Source organism: Oncorhynchus masou, chromosome 17 (genome assembly GCF_036934945.1).
Source record: "Oncorhynchus masou masou isolate Uvic2021 chromosome 17, UVic_Omas_1.1, whole genome shotgun sequence".
In the NCBI taxonomy this organism is placed as follows: domain Eukaryota; kingdom Metazoa; phylum Chordata; class Actinopteri; order Salmoniformes; family Salmonidae; genus Oncorhynchus; species Oncorhynchus masou.
This window is the reverse complement of record NC_088228.1, coordinates 14,180,561-14,199,823: the sequence shown is the minus strand read 5'-3', so window position 1 is coordinate 14,199,823 and position 19,263 is coordinate 14,180,561. Positions and strand designations below refer to the sequence as shown.

The 19,263-nt window shown below is 43.3% G+C and overlaps 1 protein-coding gene across 2 annotated transcripts; it reads right to left on the bottom strand.

The window, feature by feature from the left end:
- Positions 1–227: 227 nt before the first annotated feature.
- copb2 (COPI coat complex subunit beta 2) lies at positions 228–18,132 on the bottom strand. Of its 2 annotated transcripts, none has more exons than XM_064992417.1 (21): positions 18,033–18,132; positions 11,712–11,849; positions 11,506–11,592; positions 11,224–11,350; positions 10,947–11,095; positions 10,679–10,825; positions 10,217–10,316; positions 9,884–10,026; positions 9,453–9,652; positions 9,031–9,141; positions 8,772–8,860; positions 8,464–8,570; positions 8,091–8,234; positions 7,843–7,973; positions 5,583–5,790; positions 5,237–5,347; positions 4,683–4,897; positions 1,459–1,735; positions 1,186–1,269; positions 788–949; positions 228–629 (listed from the first exon to the last, which is right to left on the bottom strand). In XM_064992417.1, exons 1-21 carry the CDS (start codon positions 18,033–18,035, stop codon positions 534–536), a joined length of 2,829 nt encoding a protein of 942 aa, XP_064848489.1. In that variant the 5' UTR covers positions 18,036–18,132; the 3' UTR covers positions 228–533. The 2 variants fall into 2 exon arrangements, with proteins under 2 accessions (XP_064848489.1, XP_064848490.1); XM_064992418.1 differs by having other exon boundaries at positions 788–946.
- Positions 18,133–19,263: the final 1,131 nt, after the last annotated feature.

Genomic DNA, 19,263 nt, shown 5'->3' with positions numbered 1-19,263 from the left:
GGTTGCTTTAAAAGAATTTGAAGTAACATTCAAAACCAGCTAGTTTTATACATGAGGAACGACAAATGAAGCTAAAAAAACGGAGTTAACAACAATCAAGTCTACTGTGAAAGAACGCTGATAAACACAGCACAAATAACATATTGAACTTTTTAGAGGTCAGTTTAAAAGCCAGCGTCTAATGATTACACCCCGATGGATCAAAAAGGTCAAACTGACAACACCAGTGTTTGACATACATGTACATCATTTGCAATTTATTTGGCGTAAATGAACACTGATTTGCCATTGAACACATAACTCGATGCACAGATAATTAGTGAAGGTCCTGGATGAAGTTTAAAAAAAAATCTGCTTTAAGATTCAAGACATGTATAACTCTCCTCTCCTTCCCTCGCCTGGGAATCAGCATCATAATCAACTTAGTCTTCCAAACACTGTAGGACAAAAATAACACAGGTAAAGTAAAAATACAAAAGTGGGTTTGGTCTCTTAAATAAATTGATAGCATGAATGAGAGAGAGGGGGGGTTCTCAGTCATCCAGGAAGTCCTCGTCCAGGTTGACGTCCGAGGTATCAATGTCGTCCAGCTCCATGTTGTCCAGGTCGTCTTCAAGTTCGTCCAGGACCTGGCGAAGTAAACACACAACGTTAACACCTGGCCCATAACACAGCTGACGGTACTGATATTGCAACAGGTTATGTTCATACATCTCGACTTCTTCTCACTGGGTAAAGCGCCTCACCTACTGAACATTTGTCTATTTCTAGGGAGGCTGTTGCCTACCTTGTCCTTCTGTGACTCAGATGAGCTGGGGCTTTCCTCCTCAGGTGCAACCTCAGGCTCTGCCTCCGAGGGAGGGATCACGGCTGCAGCCACTACCGCCGCCAACACGGATGCCATCACGCCTGCGGCCGGCATGGTCTCCTCGCCGCTGTCTTCAGCCTGCTGGCGGACGCACACACAGTACACACCAGGGGTGTGAGATCTGTTTTTTAGCATCTCCCCTGTTTCTATCTTTAATCCAACATGTGAGGGCTTTTCTGGATGTGAAACTCTACTCTTCCACTTATAGGTCTGTGATATCAGAAACATATTGTCTGTGTAGAACTACAAAGCCTTTAATCAAGTTGGCTACCAATTAGTCTTTGTAGTGGAGGTTTCTGAGAAGAATAAAGACTTACCAGTACCGGTGTAGCGAGGGAGAGTGGAGCTCCTTTGGGCTCGTAGCCCGTGGCCTCCTCTAGTATATTACGTTCTTCATTGGGCTGGAGACATGAGGAATGGGTGTTGTGTGTCACCAATCAGACAAAGACAGCAATGGATGAGATAAGGATGGAGAGAGTGGACTACTTCTGTGATGCAAATATGCATCCATAACTATCTTTCAGATTCGAGATGTGAACGTCAGATTATTCACATTTATTAGAGCTCCACCTCCAACCCCCACCACTCACCGTGATGAGAGGGTAGTTGGTGGCGGGCAGGGAGTTGCCCAGGCAGGTCTCACGGAGGAACTGCTCGGCCACGAACGACTCCTTCAGCCCGGGGAACAGGTTCTCATACTCAGTCGGGTCGGCCAGTGACTCAGCCGCCTTCTGGTTGACCTTGGCCAGGCTCTCCCTCCACAGCTTGACCACTCTGGACACCTGGCTGGGTAGGTAGGTGCGGGCCAGGAAGGCCGCCTCGGGCAGCCGGTTGGTCCGGATCAGCAGCTCGAGACAGTGGTCCAATCTGAGGACAGACAGCCAGACACCAGTGTCAGAGAGAGGTCCAATACACTCCTACTAATCACATGTTCTATACTTTCCAAGAGCTTATTTTTGCTCATTGTTAACAGCTACAACAAGGAAGTCTGATGCCTCACTGACATGGATGAAGGAATAGTGCCGGTGACAGAAAGATTCCATTGGTAATACACTGAACAAAAAAAAGTGTTCGTCCCATGTTTTATGAGCTGAAATAAAAGATCCCAGAAATGTTCCATACACAAAAAGCTTATTTCTCAACTTGTGCGCACATTTGTTTACATCCCTGTGAGTGAGCATTTCTTCTGTGTCAAGATAATGCATATCAAGAAGCTGATTAAACAGCATGATCATTACACAGGTGCACCTTACGCAATAAAAGGAGAGTCTAAAATGTGCAGTTTTGTCATAGAACACAATACCACAGATGTATTTTGAGGGAGCATGCTGACTGCAGGGATGTCCACCAGAGAATTGAATGTTAATTTCTCTACCATAAGCAGCCTAAGCCGTTGTCTGACAACTTGGATGGAAAATTACTGAGGATAATAGTATACGATATTGCCACTCCTATTTGCCATTTTCTATTTAAGCCTACTAGAAAGTGTGTGCCCCCAGGCTTGGAGGGAAGCAAAAGTCATTCCGCTACCTAAGAATAGTAAAGCCCCCTTTAATGGCTCAAATAACTGACCAATCAGCCTGTTACAAACCCGTAGTAAACTTTTGGAAAGAAATGTGTTTGACCAAATACAGTGCTATTTTACAGTAAACAAATTGACAACAGACTTTCAGCACACTTATAGGGATGGACATTCAACAAGCCCAGCACTTGCACAAATGACTGATGTTTGGCTAAGAGAAATTGATGATAAATTGTGGAGGCTGTTTTGTTAGTCTTCCGTGCGGCTTTTGACATTATCGACAATAGTCTGCTGCTGGAGTTGTAGTTTTATTTAACCTTTTATTTTACAAGTCAGTTAAGAACAAATTCTTATTTACAATGACGGCCTACACTGGCCAAACCCAGACGATTCTGGGCCAATTGTGCGCGCCCTATGGGACTCCCAATCACGGCCGGTTGTGATACAGCCTGGAATTGAACTTGGGTGTCTGTAGTGACGCCTCTAGTACCGAGATGCAGTGCCTTAGAACGCTGTACCACTTGGGAGCCCAAGCCTCTCCAACATAATCTAGGTAGAATCAGGAATTCCCCAGGGCAACTGGCTAGGCCCATTACTTATTTCAATCTTTACTAATGACATGAGTAAAGCCAGTGTGTCTATATATGCTGATGACTCAACACGTTAGTTACTAGAGCAACTGAAAGGACTGCAACACTTAACAAAGAGTTGCAATTAGTTTGAGTGGGTGGCAAGTAATAAGTTAGTCCTAAATATTACTAAAACTAAAAGCATTGTATTTGGGACAAATCATTCACTAAACCCTAAATCTTGCAATAAGGTGGAAATTGAGCAAGTTGAGGAGAGTAAACTGTTTGGAGTAACCCTGGATTGTAAACTGTCATGGTCAAAACATATTGATACAACAATAGCTATGATGGGGAGAAGTCTGGCCATAATAAAGTGCTGCTCTAACTTCTTAACAGCACTATCAACAAGGCAGATCCTACAGGCCCAAGTTGTTGCAACTGGACTACTGTTCAGTCGTGTGGTCAAATACCACAAAAAGGACTTTGACATGCTTATTATTATTAGCTCTCTATCTCTCCTTGCTCAACGTGGACGACAGATTGACTTAATCACTGCTTGTATTTATGTGAGGTATTGACATGTTGAATGCACCAAGCTGTCTGTTTGAACTACTGGCTCACAGCACAGACACTCATCATTACCCCACAAGATATGCCACCAGAGGTCTCTTCACAGTCCCCAAATCCAGAACAGACTATTGGAGGTGCACAGTACTACAAAAAGCCATGACTACATGGAACTCTATTCCACATCAAGTAACTGATGCAAGCAGTAAAATTATATTTAAAAAACAGATACAAAAAACACCTTATAGGACAGCGGGGACTGTGAAGCAACACATGATCACATGGATTTTGTACTGTAGATCTGTGATAGTGGTGGAGCAGGGGCCTGAGGGAACACAGCGTGTTGTGAAACCTGTGAATGTATTCTAATGTTTATCTATGCATAGTCACTTCACTCCCACCTACATATACAGATTACCTCAACTAACCTGTACCCCACACACTGACTCGGTACCGGTGCCAAGTGTATATCGCCTCATTATTGTTATTCTTGTGTTACTTTTTATTTTAGTCAACTTGGTAAATATTTATTTCCTTAACCCGTCTTCAACTGCACTGTGGGTTAAGGGCTTGTATAGTAGGGCATTTCACGGTAAAGTCTACACTTGTATTCGGTGCATGTGACAAATAACGTTTGATTTGATTTAATGTTGTAAATTTTATAAACTGCCTTAATTTTGCTGGACCCCAGGAAGAGTAGCTGCAATGGGAATCCAAAATAAATACATTGTTTTAGAGAATTTAGCAGTACGGCCAACCGGCCTCACAACCGCAGACCAGGTGTTACCCCGCCAGCCCAGGACCTCCACATCCGGCTTCTTCACCTGCAGGATCATCTGTGGGGGAGGGGTGCTGAGGAGCATTTCTGTCTGTAATAAAGCCCCTTTGTTGGGAAAAACTCATTCTGATTGGCTGGGCCTGGCTCCAGAGTGGGTGGGCATATGCCCTCCAAGTCCCACCCATGGCTGCACCCATGCCCAGTCATGTGATATCCATAGATTAGGGACTAATGAATTTATTTCAATTAACTTAATTCTTTATATGAACTGTAACTCAGTAAACACGTTAATTGTTCCATGTTGCGTTTCTATTTTTGTTCAATGTAAATCACATGATGTGCTCCATCCACCTGCCTGTTCCCCTCTTCTGTACTCACTTCCCCTGCAGGAAGTAGGTCATGAATGCCACGTTGTTCTTGCCATCCCGTTCGGCGCCCTCGGCCAGCTTGCCCACCATGGCGGCGTTGCCCGAGGCGGTGGCCAGCAGCAGCAGGCCACCGTAGTCCTGGGCGTGATGAAGGCACTCCTGGGCCAGGCTAAACTGGCACTTACTGATGGCCAGCTCTGCCAGCTGCTTCCACTTCTGCTCCGACTGCCACCAGAGAAAACAACGGTTCAAATGTTTACATTCACGTTATACAGTACTGTCAGTTAGACGGATATCGTAGGAAGTTGAATCCTCACTTCAGGCTAAAACAGTTACATAGTTAAGCATCGTTTAGTGCAGCTTAGCTGAAGGACGGTTAATTAATTTAACTACACAGTCCATTCAGATCTAAATCAGATGTTGACTAAATAGATTTAAACCTAGAAGATAGTCTTCAGTATTGAATAACTAATTGTAGAATGACTGACATTCATCTTTAGTCTTTGAACTCTTGTAGTGTGTGTGCAGTGGTCTCTCCATAGCCTATTGTACTGTAGGTCTCACCTCTGCCTCCACAGCCAGCTGATAGGCGATCTTCAGCTCCCCCAGCTGCAGGGCAAGCTCGAACCTGTGCTCCGAGTCTGATGACACGGCCAGAGCCTGCTGCTTGAAGCCCTGGATGACCAACAAGAACATATCAGTAAACATTAACATTTCATGCAAAGACACACAGTCAGTTCACACAACAGCAGACACATACAATTTTTGTTTTGAAATGGAGAGCCTAGAAATGCTAGCATCCCATAGTCTAGCTAGAATTTCCGTTGCACCCCGGCGCCACCATAGGTTCAAAATACTACATTTTACTTCATCTATTCGCCTCACTTCCTCTGAACAGGAAGTTTCTGACCTGTTTCTCCAGGAAGTGTGCTACGCGGGTCCTCTGCTCCTTGGGGATGGTGGGCAGCACTTTGTCGGCCATGCCAAAGTCCCGGCGCATCACAGCTGTCTGGTACTCCAGCACAGACACCAGTAGGGAGTAGCTGACGATGTTCAGCTCCTTGTCACCCAGGTACAGGCGGTCGTCCTTGGGGATGTAGCCCAGGAGGTACATGGTTCTACGGATGGAGCAGATAGACCATATGTAATAGGGATTTAAAAGGAAACTGATCACACTTTGAGATGGCGTTCTCGGACTGGTTTCCAATGCACAGACTAAAAAGCATGCTAAATGAAGGAAGATCTTTTAAGTCCAGGACTAGGCTTAACGTGTAACTGACAGCGTTTTAGCAACATGAAATCAGATACAAATCTGTTCATATACACCAAGGAAGAATATGATGCCCCCTTATTTATTGGACATTTTCTGAGCACTTTCATAGAATGTTTGGGAATGACGTAGAGTAAGGCATTTGGGGAAATTCTACAGCAATATATAGTGAGAAAGCGTCCATGCGTTTGGACGATTAATAGACACCGCAGTAAATAAAGACCTAATAAAGATGTAAAGAATAAATAAAGAATAAACCTAATAAAGATGTCGGCCCTGTCCTGGACCAGGTCGCCATAGACAATCAGAACTACAATAGGCGTGTATGCAAATAAGCCATATGGGCCTGCCATCATTCACTATGAACTGGACTGTGTGTTTACAGGCAGTAGGGCCTGCCATCACTCACTTTCAACTGGACTGTGTGTTTACAGGCAGTAGGGCCTGCCATCACTCACTTTCAACTGGACTGTGTGTTTACAGGCAGTAGCAACAGTGCGACTTTAGACCATTAGATCATTAAAAAGCATTTGCACAAGCCACAAAATAGACCTGAATGGGTTTCTGCAGCAATGTAAATACCACAGGAGTCCTCTTATATTTGGGAACTTTAGAGTCCTATTGATCAAACCACCACGAACAGGTAGGCTCTCTTCCTCCCTAAAATCAACAACAAAAGTTAGCCAGAGTCAGATGAGCTCAAATCTAGAGTGACAAACCCTCTTCTTCAGCTTAAAGTTGGCCGTCAAAATTGCACTGATAAACGATGGGGAAAGTAGCTTGCCCTTCTGCAGCTTGCCTGCCAATGCCTGCTTGTCCCAACCCACATTTTGCCAATTGAATGGGAACTGCCTGCCTGCCCATTTGATCAATGCCAAATATATGATTGACAACTAAGAGATATTCATTCTGTGGAGAATAGTTGTTGAAGGTCAGCATAGCTAGCAAAGCAATTCACATTTCTTGCCAGCTAACCAAATGACATCTGTATCTTTAGCTGTAGCCACCGAAAAACGGCGAGGGGAAAAAAGTCACTCACCCACTTGTCCAATGACATGACATCCTCCCAGCAGCCAGCTAACTAACATTGGTCTCTTGTGTTTTTAGCTTCCTAAATAGATACGCTAGCCTATTAGGCATGTTATTAAGACTGATTTGTGATCATTACCCTTGCTAGTTTGATTATATTGACATTCCCAGCCTTAGTTACATTCATACGCTTTTGTCCCAAAAAAATGTAGTAATTGAAAGTGAAACAGTGCATCCCAAGTGGGTGGAGGCAGCAAACAATGTACCAGGCCAGCTTCCATTTATAACCCGATAGAAATATTGTTTGGACTACCAAGGAATGTATTGGTGAATTATATTAATCATGTTCTGAACAACATCCATCTATTCTGCAAACAATGTCTTACTGTATATCTTGGAAGTTTTTGTTGGTTTTGTAGCCCCCCCCCCCCTTATTCAGTTCAGTTATTTGTAGGATAGTCTTGTTATAGAATGAATGTCAATGTAGCCTAGCACATATGCTGCTTTCACCACAAAAGGACTTGACTGATTCAAATGTTGCCCTAAAGAGGACACTAGTGGGGACTTTTGGCTTTACATTAGCTGACATAACACAAACGTTTAGCCTATTTAGCAAATTTACAGAGGTTATTGTTTCTGGTCTTATACCCCCAACACCAGTGCTTACACAGCCAGCAAGACAGGGGTCACACTCAAAGCAGCACTAAGCTCCACGTATTCTTCAACTCCAGTCTCTTACTCCTGCATCATATTCACTATGAACCAAACAGAGAGGGACCTACCTCAATTTGCCCAATAAGAAATATTTGTTTTTGTTGCAAAACGTATTGCTACGCTGTGCTCTAATAAATATAACCCTGGTTCGCCGTACCTGTCCAGGTGAGCGATGGTGACAATCTCTCCCCCCACAAAGTAGTTGAGTCTGTTGACAGAGCTGGTGTAGATGAAGCAGTCTCCCACCCATAGGCCTGTCTTCACCACCTCCTGGATCTCCCCCTGGACCTGGAGGATCAAAACAGACACAAAATGGCCGACAGTTTAGGGAGGAGGAAGGGAGGAGGGTGTTCACTGGTGTTATGTTGTCGAGGGCACCAGAGTATTTGCCTGTCACACACACACCTCAAAGGCGTCTTCGATGCCATCCTCGGTCACTCCCTCGTTGTTCTCTTGGGAGGCGGCTACTTTCTCTGACAGGTAGCGCAGGATGAAGAAGGAATCCTCTGTGGCTATACACACCAACTCCCCTGAGTCTGACCAGAAGATCTACAAACAGAGAGAGAGGGAAAGAGGAGGAGGATGCAGTGTTATCTCATGCTTCAGTTACGGTCCTGATGTCATGATGATGAAAACGTTAATGTCATATGCACATTTCTATCAATACGATACTGGGTAGAAAAGCAAACATTCACCGAAACAGACCCATATACATGCTAGGATTCTCCTGTACATATCTATATTCTGATAAAGATGCTATTTTCTCAACAGTACTCACATGTTTGGGCTGGATCTCGACGCGGCGGATCAGCTCTGTGTTTTCCCAGTCATAGAAGGCCAGACCGTTCACTGACCTGACGCCTAGCAAAAAGCCTCCATAGATACCTGCAGGGAAATTTATATCAGGGTCATATTCATTGGGCACCAGTTGGAAGACATATGGACTACCTGGATTGTCCAATAAGAACGTTCATTTCATTTTCTGTTTTCATTACCTGGCGGGTTCCATCAAAACTGTCATAACAATTTGTTTGCAGTATCTTTGTTCACACTGCTAACTACCTGGGTCGGCCTTCTTCCACTTACCTTCAGCACCAAAGTCTGGCTTGAAAGACTTCTTCTCCTTGAAGTTCTTGAAGATTTTGACCACACTGTTGCTTTCCCTGATGGCATACCTATGACAAGACAGACCATGGACATTTGTGAGTGACAGAAAGTAATCATCCATTCTTGGAAGAAGAAAATAAATAAAATCACATACTTTGATTAGTTATTAAATTAAATTATACAAAACTAAATCCCAATTGCTGTGAATGAATTGTAGGGGTGTGTGTGATGGACTCACTCGGAGGAGTCGTGTGCCCAGACAAACTCCTGCGCTGAGCCGAAGCTCTTGTTCCTCAGGGCCATAGCAGTGTAGATGATGTACTCTCCGTCTCCACACACCACAACAAACCTGACAACACAAACAACAATGCATATGGATTAGAGAGGGGCTCTATAAAACTTCCAGATTTTCAACAGATTCTGAAGTTGAGGTGTGTTTGGAGAAATAGCTATTTATTTCTGGAGATGTGGAACACGTTTTAAAGTGTGTGTGAGTGTGGGGGGGGTCCATATGTTTTCTAACATTTGTTTTTTTGATATAACATTTGAAAACAGCTTTGCCTTTAAAGGTGTGGCACACAAATATGCAGTTGTTGTGCAAGACATTTGAATATATTCCCTGAATAGCTGACAAGGGAGTCCAATGCAGTGTGGACTGACCTTCCGTTGGGGTTGTGCTGGATGGTCTGGGGGTAGATCTCACAGCTGCCCATGTCTTTGACGGCCAGCGGCAGCCTCTCTCCATCCTTGATCTCCGTGTCGCCCATGGCCTTCAGGTTTGCCTGCTGCACCTCCGAGTGCTTGGCCCAGATGATCTTCCCACTGGTGTCCATGGACATGGCTGGCTCCTCACGCCCCAGCTACAGATCACAGGAGAGGATGGAATAAAGTACCGAGGCTTTCAGGAGCGCAGAGGAGATGTCACTGAGTAGTTGTTTCAACATAGAAAGGTAGTTCAAGAGTACGTGTGCAATATGTACAAACAGAAATTCTATCAAACAGTGGAAACCCATCAGTGTGAAAAAATATTATTTTTTTCTTGAGTTTGACTCTTATGCACAAATATATTCATTGACGTTTCTATTGAACACCTTGATGATGATGCTGCCTTCGTCATATCCCAGCGCCACATTGTTGGAGCCTCTCAGGCCACACACACACCACACGCGCTCCATGCCGTAGTTCAGCGTGCTCTCCAGACGGTATGTACTCGAGTGCCAGATACGCACAGTGCCTAAGGAACCAGAGAATGGATTTAAAAAAATATTTTTTGGACTTGTGTGCATGTTTTTATTTAACGCTTTTTGTATAGTTTTCAATATGTAAAATCATCCAGAGTGGACCAAATATATCTGCTCACCAACAACAGAAGAAGTACTTTCAGAGGATCAGAATATGATAGTGTGTATAAGGAATGTCCTCACCGTCCTCTGAGCCTGTGATGATGATAGGCAGCTCTGGGTGAAAGCTGACACACGACACATTCTGGGCGTGGCCCTCCAGGGTCTGCACACACGTCTTGTTCTGATGGGAGGAAATAAAGAGAGAGAGTGATACTCTGCTACAAACAACTACAATACATATTTTTTCTTGGTGAGAGACAAGGGGATGAGAACGGTCAGCAAGACTAAAATAGTCATGTGCAAACACACAGTCCACTAACCCCGCCTCCATTGAGTAGGTGAGGCACAGGCCAGCACTCACCCGTAGTAACGCAGTAGTGAATGGATGCTTTGCATAGTGTCTTACTGCATTTATTACTGAGTTACACAGAATTTGGCCATGCTCATCTACATATAAATATGAATCTACTACAGTAGAATGTCATTTCACTGCTTGTTATGATCTGGAAGTTGCTACATTGATTCATCCCACCTCTGTCTTACCTGGTAGTCCCAAATCTTGACCAGACGGTCATCAGCACCTGATATGAGGTATGGCTTGTCCCCTCCGCTGTAGTAGTCAATGCAGTTGACTCCTTTCTCATGGCCCTCAAGGGTGAAGTTAGGAGAGGAGGAGCCCAGCTGCCACACCTGGGATAAGACAGACCATGTGTCAGAAAAAAACAACACTCACAAACATCGACACTCTATGGTTGTTGTAAGCACACAACTTTTGTTAAGCAGTCCTCACACACACAGTGTCTGGTATTACCTTGATGGTTCTGTCCAGAGAAGCACTGGCAAACTGGTTGTTGTCTTTAGGGTTGATGACAATCTGCATGACGTAGTGGGTGTGGCCCTCAAACACCTGACTGCAAGACCACTTCTTCTCCCAGTCCCACAGCTTGATTAGCATGTCGTCTGGACACACACAGGAAGTAAGTCACTTAATATCATACTTGTGTGACAGAGAATGAGTTTATGCATTTGACACAAGTATAAAAAGACGGGAGTCAAAAAAAGAAAAAGAAGAGTTACTGATTGCGCACCACTGCTTGTGAGGATGTAGGGCTGGGTGGGATGCACGGCGATACAGCGGATGTAGTCAGAGTGGGCCTCAAACATGTGGACCCTCTCCAGGGTGTTGTAGTTGAACACACGGATCTGCATGTCATCCTACAGAGAGGAAGGAGGAAAGACATTGCAAATGCAGTGAGCACGTAATCTCCATTCTACAAGTCAACACAAAGTGGTGGAAGATAAGATAGACCATCAGTAGTTCTCATTTCTCATTAGATGCTTGTCCTGAATTTTAAATCAGCACCACTCACCGCTCCGGTTATGACCCAGTTCTTCCTGGCTACAAACTTCGATGCTCTCACTGGAAGGTCACACACTTCGAAGGTCTTCACCAAGGTCTGGATTGGAGATATTTACAAATCGTACATTTTAATTGCATATACGTTTCGCTTTTAGTTGTTTATCTCCATGGTGCAAGTACTCAACATCAAACTGGAACCGTGTGTGTGTGTTTTACCTGTGTTTCGTGGTTCCAGACACAGACACTACCATTGTACAGGCTGGCCAGCATCCATGGCTCGGTCGGGTGGAGGTCCACGCTCTTCACACGGTCTGACCGGGCTGTCAGCTTACGCTTGATGTCCAGCCTGAGAGGCTGTGAGACAGATGAGATGCTGTCAAGTCAATCCAAATAAACTGACAGAGCAGTGCACAGTGTACTGATCTGGGGTGTAATCATTAGTCCAAACAGTTGCAATTTGCAATGAAAACTAAAGTCTATATTGGACAAATTCAGGTAGGCCCCTCCACGTTTCGTTCCATTTGCTTCTATTAAAGAAACGTTTTGCAACAGAATTGGCTTAATGAATACACCCCAGATTGCAGATCATAGCTAGTTTGCAAGCTAACGTTAGCTAATGGTGATAAAACTCTAGCTAGTACACAATTACTAATCCTTCCAAAATCCCCAAAAATGTAAACACAGCACAGTACTGTACCATCAAATAAAAATATTTTACATGCAAAATGTAGAGAGATGGCGAGCTAGATAAATATTGACTACAATATTGGATATTGATTACTGCATTGTTGGGTTTAGAGCGTGTAAAAAGGGAATTTCACTGGAATTATGCATGTGACATTAAACTTGAAACTGCTCAACGTAACGGTAGTAGGGAAATGTGATATGTACTGTAGCTAGCTAACGTTAACTAGCTTAATTAACTAGCTACAAGGACAAGAGCATCATTGCCAAAGGATAGCTAGACAAAAGGCTTCTTAACAGCTTCTACCCCTAAACCACAAGACTCCTGAACAGCTAATCAAATGGCTACCCATTTTAACACTGCTGCTACTCTGATTATTATTCATGCATAGTCACTTTACCTCTACCTACATGTACAGTACCAGTCAAAAGTTTGGACACACCTAATCATTCAAGGGTTTTTCTTTATTTTTTAGTAGCCAGCCTTTGCCTTGATGACAGCTTTGCACACTCTAGACATTCTCTCAACCAGCTTCATGAGATAGTCACCTGGAATGCATTTCAATTAACAGGTGTGCCTTGGAAAGAAATTCCACAAATTAACTTAACTTCTTTTAATGCGTTTGAGCCAATCAGTTGTGTTGAGCCAATCAGTTGTGCTGCGACAAGGTAGGGTTGGTATACAGAAGATAGCCCTATTTGGTAAAAGACCAAGTCCATATTATGGCAAGAACAGCTCCAATAAGCAAAGAGAAACTTTGAAAGTTTCTTCAAGTGCAGTCGCAAAAACCATCAAGCGCTATGATGAAACTGTCTCTCATGAGGACCACCCCAGGAAAGAAAGACCCAGAGTTACCTCTGCTGCAGAGGATAAGTTCATTAGAGTTAACTGCACCTCAGATTGCAGCCCAAATAAATGTGTCAGAGTTCAAGTAGCAGACACATCTCAACATCAACTGTTCAGAGGAGACTGCGTGAATCAGGCCTTAATGGTCAAATTGCTGCAAAGAAACCACTACTAAAGGACACCAATAAGAAGACTCAAGAAATACAAGCAATGGCCATTAGACCGGTGGAAATCTGTCCTTTGGTCTAATGAGTCCAAATGTTAGATTTTCGATTCCCACTGCCGTGTCTTTGTGAGATGCAGAGTAGGTGAACAGATGATCTCATGGAGCTTTGCTGGTTACAGTATCGTTGATTTATTTAGAATTCAAGACACACTTATCCAGCATAGCTACCAGAGCATTCTGCAGCGATGTGCCATCCCATCTGGTTTGTGCTTAGTGGGCCTAACAATTGTTTTTCAACAGGACAATGACCCAACACACCTCCAGGCTGTGTAAGGGCTATTTGACCAAGGAGAGTAATGGAGTGCTGCATCAGATGACCTGGCCTCCACAATCAGCCGACCTCAACCCAATTGAGATGGTTTGGGATGACTTGGACCGCAGAGTGAAGGAAAAGCAGCCAACAAGTGTTCAGCATATGTGGGAACTCCTTCAAGACTGTTGGAAAACCATTCCAAGTGAAGCTGGTTGAGAGAATGCCAAGAGTGTGCCAAGCTGTCATCAAGGCAAAATATAAAATATATTTTGATTTGTTCAACACTTTCTTAGTTTCTACATAATTCCATATACATGTTATTTCATAGTTTTGATCTCTTCACTATTACCCTACAATGTAGATAATAGTAAAAATAAAAACCCTTGAATGAGTAAGTGTCCAAACTTTTGACTGGCACTGTAAAATATATCCAGCTCAGGGCTCCAGCTATGTGTTTGGTTTGCTAACTTTCTAGCTAAGTGGCTATCTTGCAAGATCAAGCTTCTTGGTTACATCAGAGACAATCAATCCCCTCTTGGAACAAGATCCCTAAATTAGTTTTGTTCTTAAAAAAAATATTTTATTGTTATTCTTTACGTTTGGACAGTAATAGCACCTTGTGTGTGCACTGCCAGTAATACCTGTATGTCCTGGTACAGGAACAGTATGAAGGTATTCAAATATGGATACAGCCCAACCCTAGTAAATAGTACATCTGTTGATGCTCATCAAACGACTTGTACGATCAAAGTTAGCATGGAGTCAAATATACACTAAGTCAGTAGCAGAGAACAGATAGTGGAGTTAGAGGCAAGATGTTCATTATCTTGACTGGTACTGTACCCCAGCACATTGACTCTATACCGGTACCCCCTGTATATAGCCTCGCTACTGTTATAGTTTTGGCAAGTCGGTTAGGACATCTACTTTGTGCATGACGCAAGTACTTTTTCCAACAATTGTTTACAGACAGATTATTTCACTGTATCACAATTCCAGTGGGTCAGAAGTTTACATACATTAAGTTGACTGTGCCTTTAAACAACCTGGAAAATTCCAGAAAATTATGTCATAGCTTTAGAAGCTTCTGATAGGCTAATTGACATTATTTGAGTCAATTGGAGGTGTACCTGTGGATGTATTTCAAGGCCTACCTTCAAACTCAGTTCCTCTTTGCTTGACATCATGGGAAAATCAAAAGAAATCAGCCAAGACCTCAGAAAAATAATTGGAGACCCCCACAAGTCTGGTTCATCCTTGGGAGCAATTTCCAAATGCCTGAAGGTACCACGTTCATCTTTACAAACAATAGTACGCAAATATAAACACCACGCAGCCGTCATACCACTCAGGAAGGAGACGCATTCTGTCTCCTAGAGATGAGTATACTTTGGTGCGAAAAATGCAAATCAATCCCAGAACAACAGCAAAGGACCCTGTGAAGATGCTGGAGGAAACACGTACAAAAGTATCTATATCCACAGTAAAACGAGGTCTATATCGACATAACCTCAAAGGCCACTCAGCAAGGAAGAAGCCACTGCTCCAAAACCGCCATTAAAAAAGCAAGACTACGGTTTGCAACTGCGCATGGGGACAAAGTTAGTACTTTTTAGAGAAATGTCCTCTGGTCTGTTTGACCATAATGACCATTGTTATGTTTGGAGGAAAAAGGGGGATGGTTGCATGCCGAAGAACACCATCCCAACCGTGAAGCACGGGGGTCGCAGCATCATGTTGTGGGGGGTGCTTTGCTGCAGGAGGGACTGGTGCACTTCACAAAATAGATGGCTTCATGAGGCAGGACAATTATGTGGATATATTGAAGCAACATCTCAAGACATCAGTCAGGAAGTTAAAGCTTGGACGCAAATGGGTCTTCCAAATGGACAATGACCCCAAGCATACTTCCAAAGTCGTGGCAAATTGGCTTAAGGACAACAAAGTCGAGGTTTTGGAGTGGCCATCACAAAGCCCTGACCTCAATCCCATAGAAAATTTGTGGGCAGAACTGAAAAAGCGTGAGCGAGCAAGGAGGCCTACAAACCAGACTCAGTAACACCAGCTCTGTCAGGAGGAATGGGCCAAAATTCACCCAACTTACTGTTGGAAGCTTGTGGAAGGCTACCCGAAATCGGCCATTCCGATTAATCGGTCGACCTCTAATTCTGACATTTCACATTCTTAAAATAAAGTGGTCATCCTAACTGACCTAAGACAGGGAATTTTTACTAGGATTCAATGTCAGGAATTGTGAAAAACTGAGTTTAAATGTATTTGGCTAAGGTGTATGTAAACTTTTGACTTGTATTTGTTATTTTTCTTATTTTTTTTAATTGATTTTTTACTTTTTATTTTTGTAAATACTTTCTTGACACTTATTTTTCTTAAAACTGCATTGTTGAGACAGGCTTGCCACTTCGCTGATCCTCAACACAGGAGCCCCACAAGGGTGAGTGCTCAGCCCCTTCCTGTACTCCGTGTTCACCCATGACTGCGTGGGCATGCCTCCAACTCAATCATCAAGCTTGCAGACAAAACAACAGTAGTGGGCTTGATTACCAACAACGACAAGACAGCCTACAGGGAGGAGGTAAGGGCACTCAGATTGTGGTGTCAGGAAAACAACCTCACTCAACGTCAACAAAACAATGGAGATGATCGTGGACTTCAGGAAACAGCAGAGGGAGCACCCCCCTATCCACATTGACGGGACAGCAGTGCAGAAGGTGGAAAGTTAAGTTCTTTGGCACACACATCACAGACAAACTGAAATGGTCCACCCACACAGACAGTGTGGTGAAGAAGACGCAATAGCGCCTCTTCAACCTCAGGTGACTGAAGAAATTTGGCTTGTCACCTAAAACCTTGACAAACTTTTACAGATGCACAATTGAGAGCATCCTGCCGGGCTGTATCACCGCCTGGTACAGCCACTGCACCGCCCACAACCACAAGGCTCTCCAGAGGGTGGTGCGGTCTGCACAACGCATCACCGGGGGCAGACTACCTGCCCTCCAGGACACCTACAGCACCCGACATCACAAGAACCCCAAAAAGATCATCAAGGATCACAACCACCTGATCCAAGGCCTGTTCACCCCGCTACCATCCAGAAGGCGAGGTCAGTACAGGTGCATGAAAGCTGAGACCGAGAGACTGAACAACAACTTCCATCTCAAGGCCATGAGACTGTTAAACAGCCATCACTAACACAGAGAGGCTGCTGCCTACATACAGACTTGAAATCATTGGCCACTTTAATAAATGGATCACTAGTCACTTTAATAATGCCACTACGAATATTTACATATTTTGCATCACTCATCTCATATGTATTTACTGTATTTTATACCATCTTTTGCATCTTGCCTATGCCACTGTCATTGCTCATCGATATATTTATATATTCTTATTCCATTCCCTTAGATTTGTGTGTATTAGGTAGTTGTTGTGGAATTGTTAGGTTACATGTTGGGACTAGAAGCACAATCACTTCCCTACACTCGCAATAACATCTGCTAACCATGTGTATGTGAACAATAAAATTCGATTTTTGGTTAAGGGCTTGTAAGTAAGCATTTAGAGCGTTGGACTTGTAACCGAAAGGTTTCAAGATCGAATCCCCAAGCTGACAAGGTAAAAATCAGTCTTTCTGTCCCTGAACAAGGCAGTTAACCCACTATTCCTAGGCAGTCATTGAAAATAAGAATTTGTTCTTAACTGACTTGCCTCGTTAAATAAAAGGTCAAATAAAATAAAAATTGTCACTGTAAGGTGAAATACCTTCTGTATTCAGAGCATGTGACAAATACAATTTGATTTGACTTGATTATCCTTGTTACTTAGCAAGTGTTTGGCTAGCTATCACCATTCCCAAAATATAATAATGCATTGGAATAGTTTAGACACAGGGACGAACAGCACTACCGCACCTGTTGTCTCGACCTCTGAATTCTCCGCTATGAAATGCAAACTGACATTTACTCCTGATAGAACTTACTGACCTGTTGCACCCTCTACAACCAATGTGATTATTATTATTTGACACTGCTGGTCATCTATGAACACCATATACTCTCATCTCCACCCGGTACAGCCAGAAGAGGACAGGCCACCCCTCGGAGCCTGGTTCCTCTCTAGGTTTTTTCCTAGGTTCCTGCCTTTCTAGGGAGTTTTTCCTAGCCACCGTGCTTCTACATCTGCATTACTTGCTGTTTGGGGTTTTAGGCTGGGTTTATGTATAGCACTCTGACATCTGCTGATGTAAAAATGGCTTTATAAATACAATTGACTACCGTTAGTAGGTGGACAAATTGTGAGCTAACTGACTAGCAACAGGCCTAGCTTGTTTTGCTTAGCTATCACTACCTTAGCTAGCCTTAGTTAGCATGGCTAGCATGTCTCAATCACTACCGCGCCGTCTTTACTGACATAAACTGGTCACATGTCACCAAACATTACAATTCAGACTACATATCTGTACGTAATATATAACTTTCAACATCGAATGTAAACTTGTCTCACCATGTTTTATCCCTGGATTGTCTCTCTTTATGTGATTAATTACAGTCGGTGCTGCGTTTTCTGTGGACGGAGTGTCGAGTAGTGACGTGGAACCCATGAAACTTCCTGAAACTGCGTGCGATGCTAATCGATGACGTGTGGTTTGGGGTCGTGGCACTTTTTCCAAGGTGCAATGCTGTAGTTTAGCTTTAACTTTGTTAAAATTACTATTTCGAACATAGCATATACATGTTGTGCACATTAAGATGTTTCTGCAGTTTATAAACATGATCAGACGGTTATTTCCCGAACTAAATTAATCACTGTGATGGCCCAAATTCCAGTATACTTGCTGCATTTGCCCAACTGTAACTCATCTTTGTAAGACTGGTGTTCAGTCCAGGGTAGAAAGCATACCCACTAGTTTATGTTCCTAATCCTATATGGTTTAGGAGTCTTCACTGTGTATCAGCTATGGCCATATGGAATTGTCTTTGACCAGGTAGTAGTTTCTCAACGTTTTTTATGCCAGCTGGGACCAGCAAGCTGTGGTCCATCTTGTGTCAGGGCTTTTCCTGCTTGGGGGACCGCTCACATTAAAACTAGAACTGTAAAACTGACTCCATTGTAAATGAACTATCTCAGCACATCCCTCAGACTGACGCTGGCCAATGACACAGAGGTTAAGAAACACTGGGCTATACAAATGAGTCTAATAAATGATCAGCCGGAGTGAAGTTTAGCAATAATAGTGGGTTACCATGATCAACTTTGAGAGGTTTTAGGCAAACACATGACGGATTCATTTCTATGAAAAGACTGACAACATTGTATTAGAGTGATGGAAGATTTGCCCAACAAAAACAACATATATAAGGCTGAAAAGAGGGAACAAAAAAAACAATGCTTTATTCAGATTTGCTTGTGTTATGATATGAGTTTGAAACAGTATAACAAAAGAAAGTGGTGAATCCAGTAACTTATATCCAGATGTCCTTTATTATTTTTTCTTCATGTTTCCACCCCTACAAGCAGACTGTCCTCACAGGTCAGTTTCTGTGAATTCAGATAATACATCTAAAGTGTCTGAGGTCAGATATCAATTTTTGTATTGGGAGCTTGGGCTGCCATCTTCCTCAACTTATCTCATTCCCTTTGAAGAAACAGGATAGGTCTAGGTCTAGTCCTGGTCGATCAGTGCAAATGAAGGAAAGAATCATTGAGATCCCACTTAAATGTAATGTAAATGTAC

Coding starts and splice junctions, on each gene's coding strand:
- copb2 (XM_064992417.1), bottom strand. Junction 8,571..8,771: donor GCCAGACTTTGGTGCTGAAG/GTAAGTGGAAGA, acceptor ATTTCCCTGCAG/GTATCTATGGAGGCTTTTTG. Junction 950..1,185: donor CCCTCGCTACACCGGTACTG/GTAAGTCTTTAT, acceptor TGCGTCCGCCAG/CAGGCTGAAGACAGCGGCGA.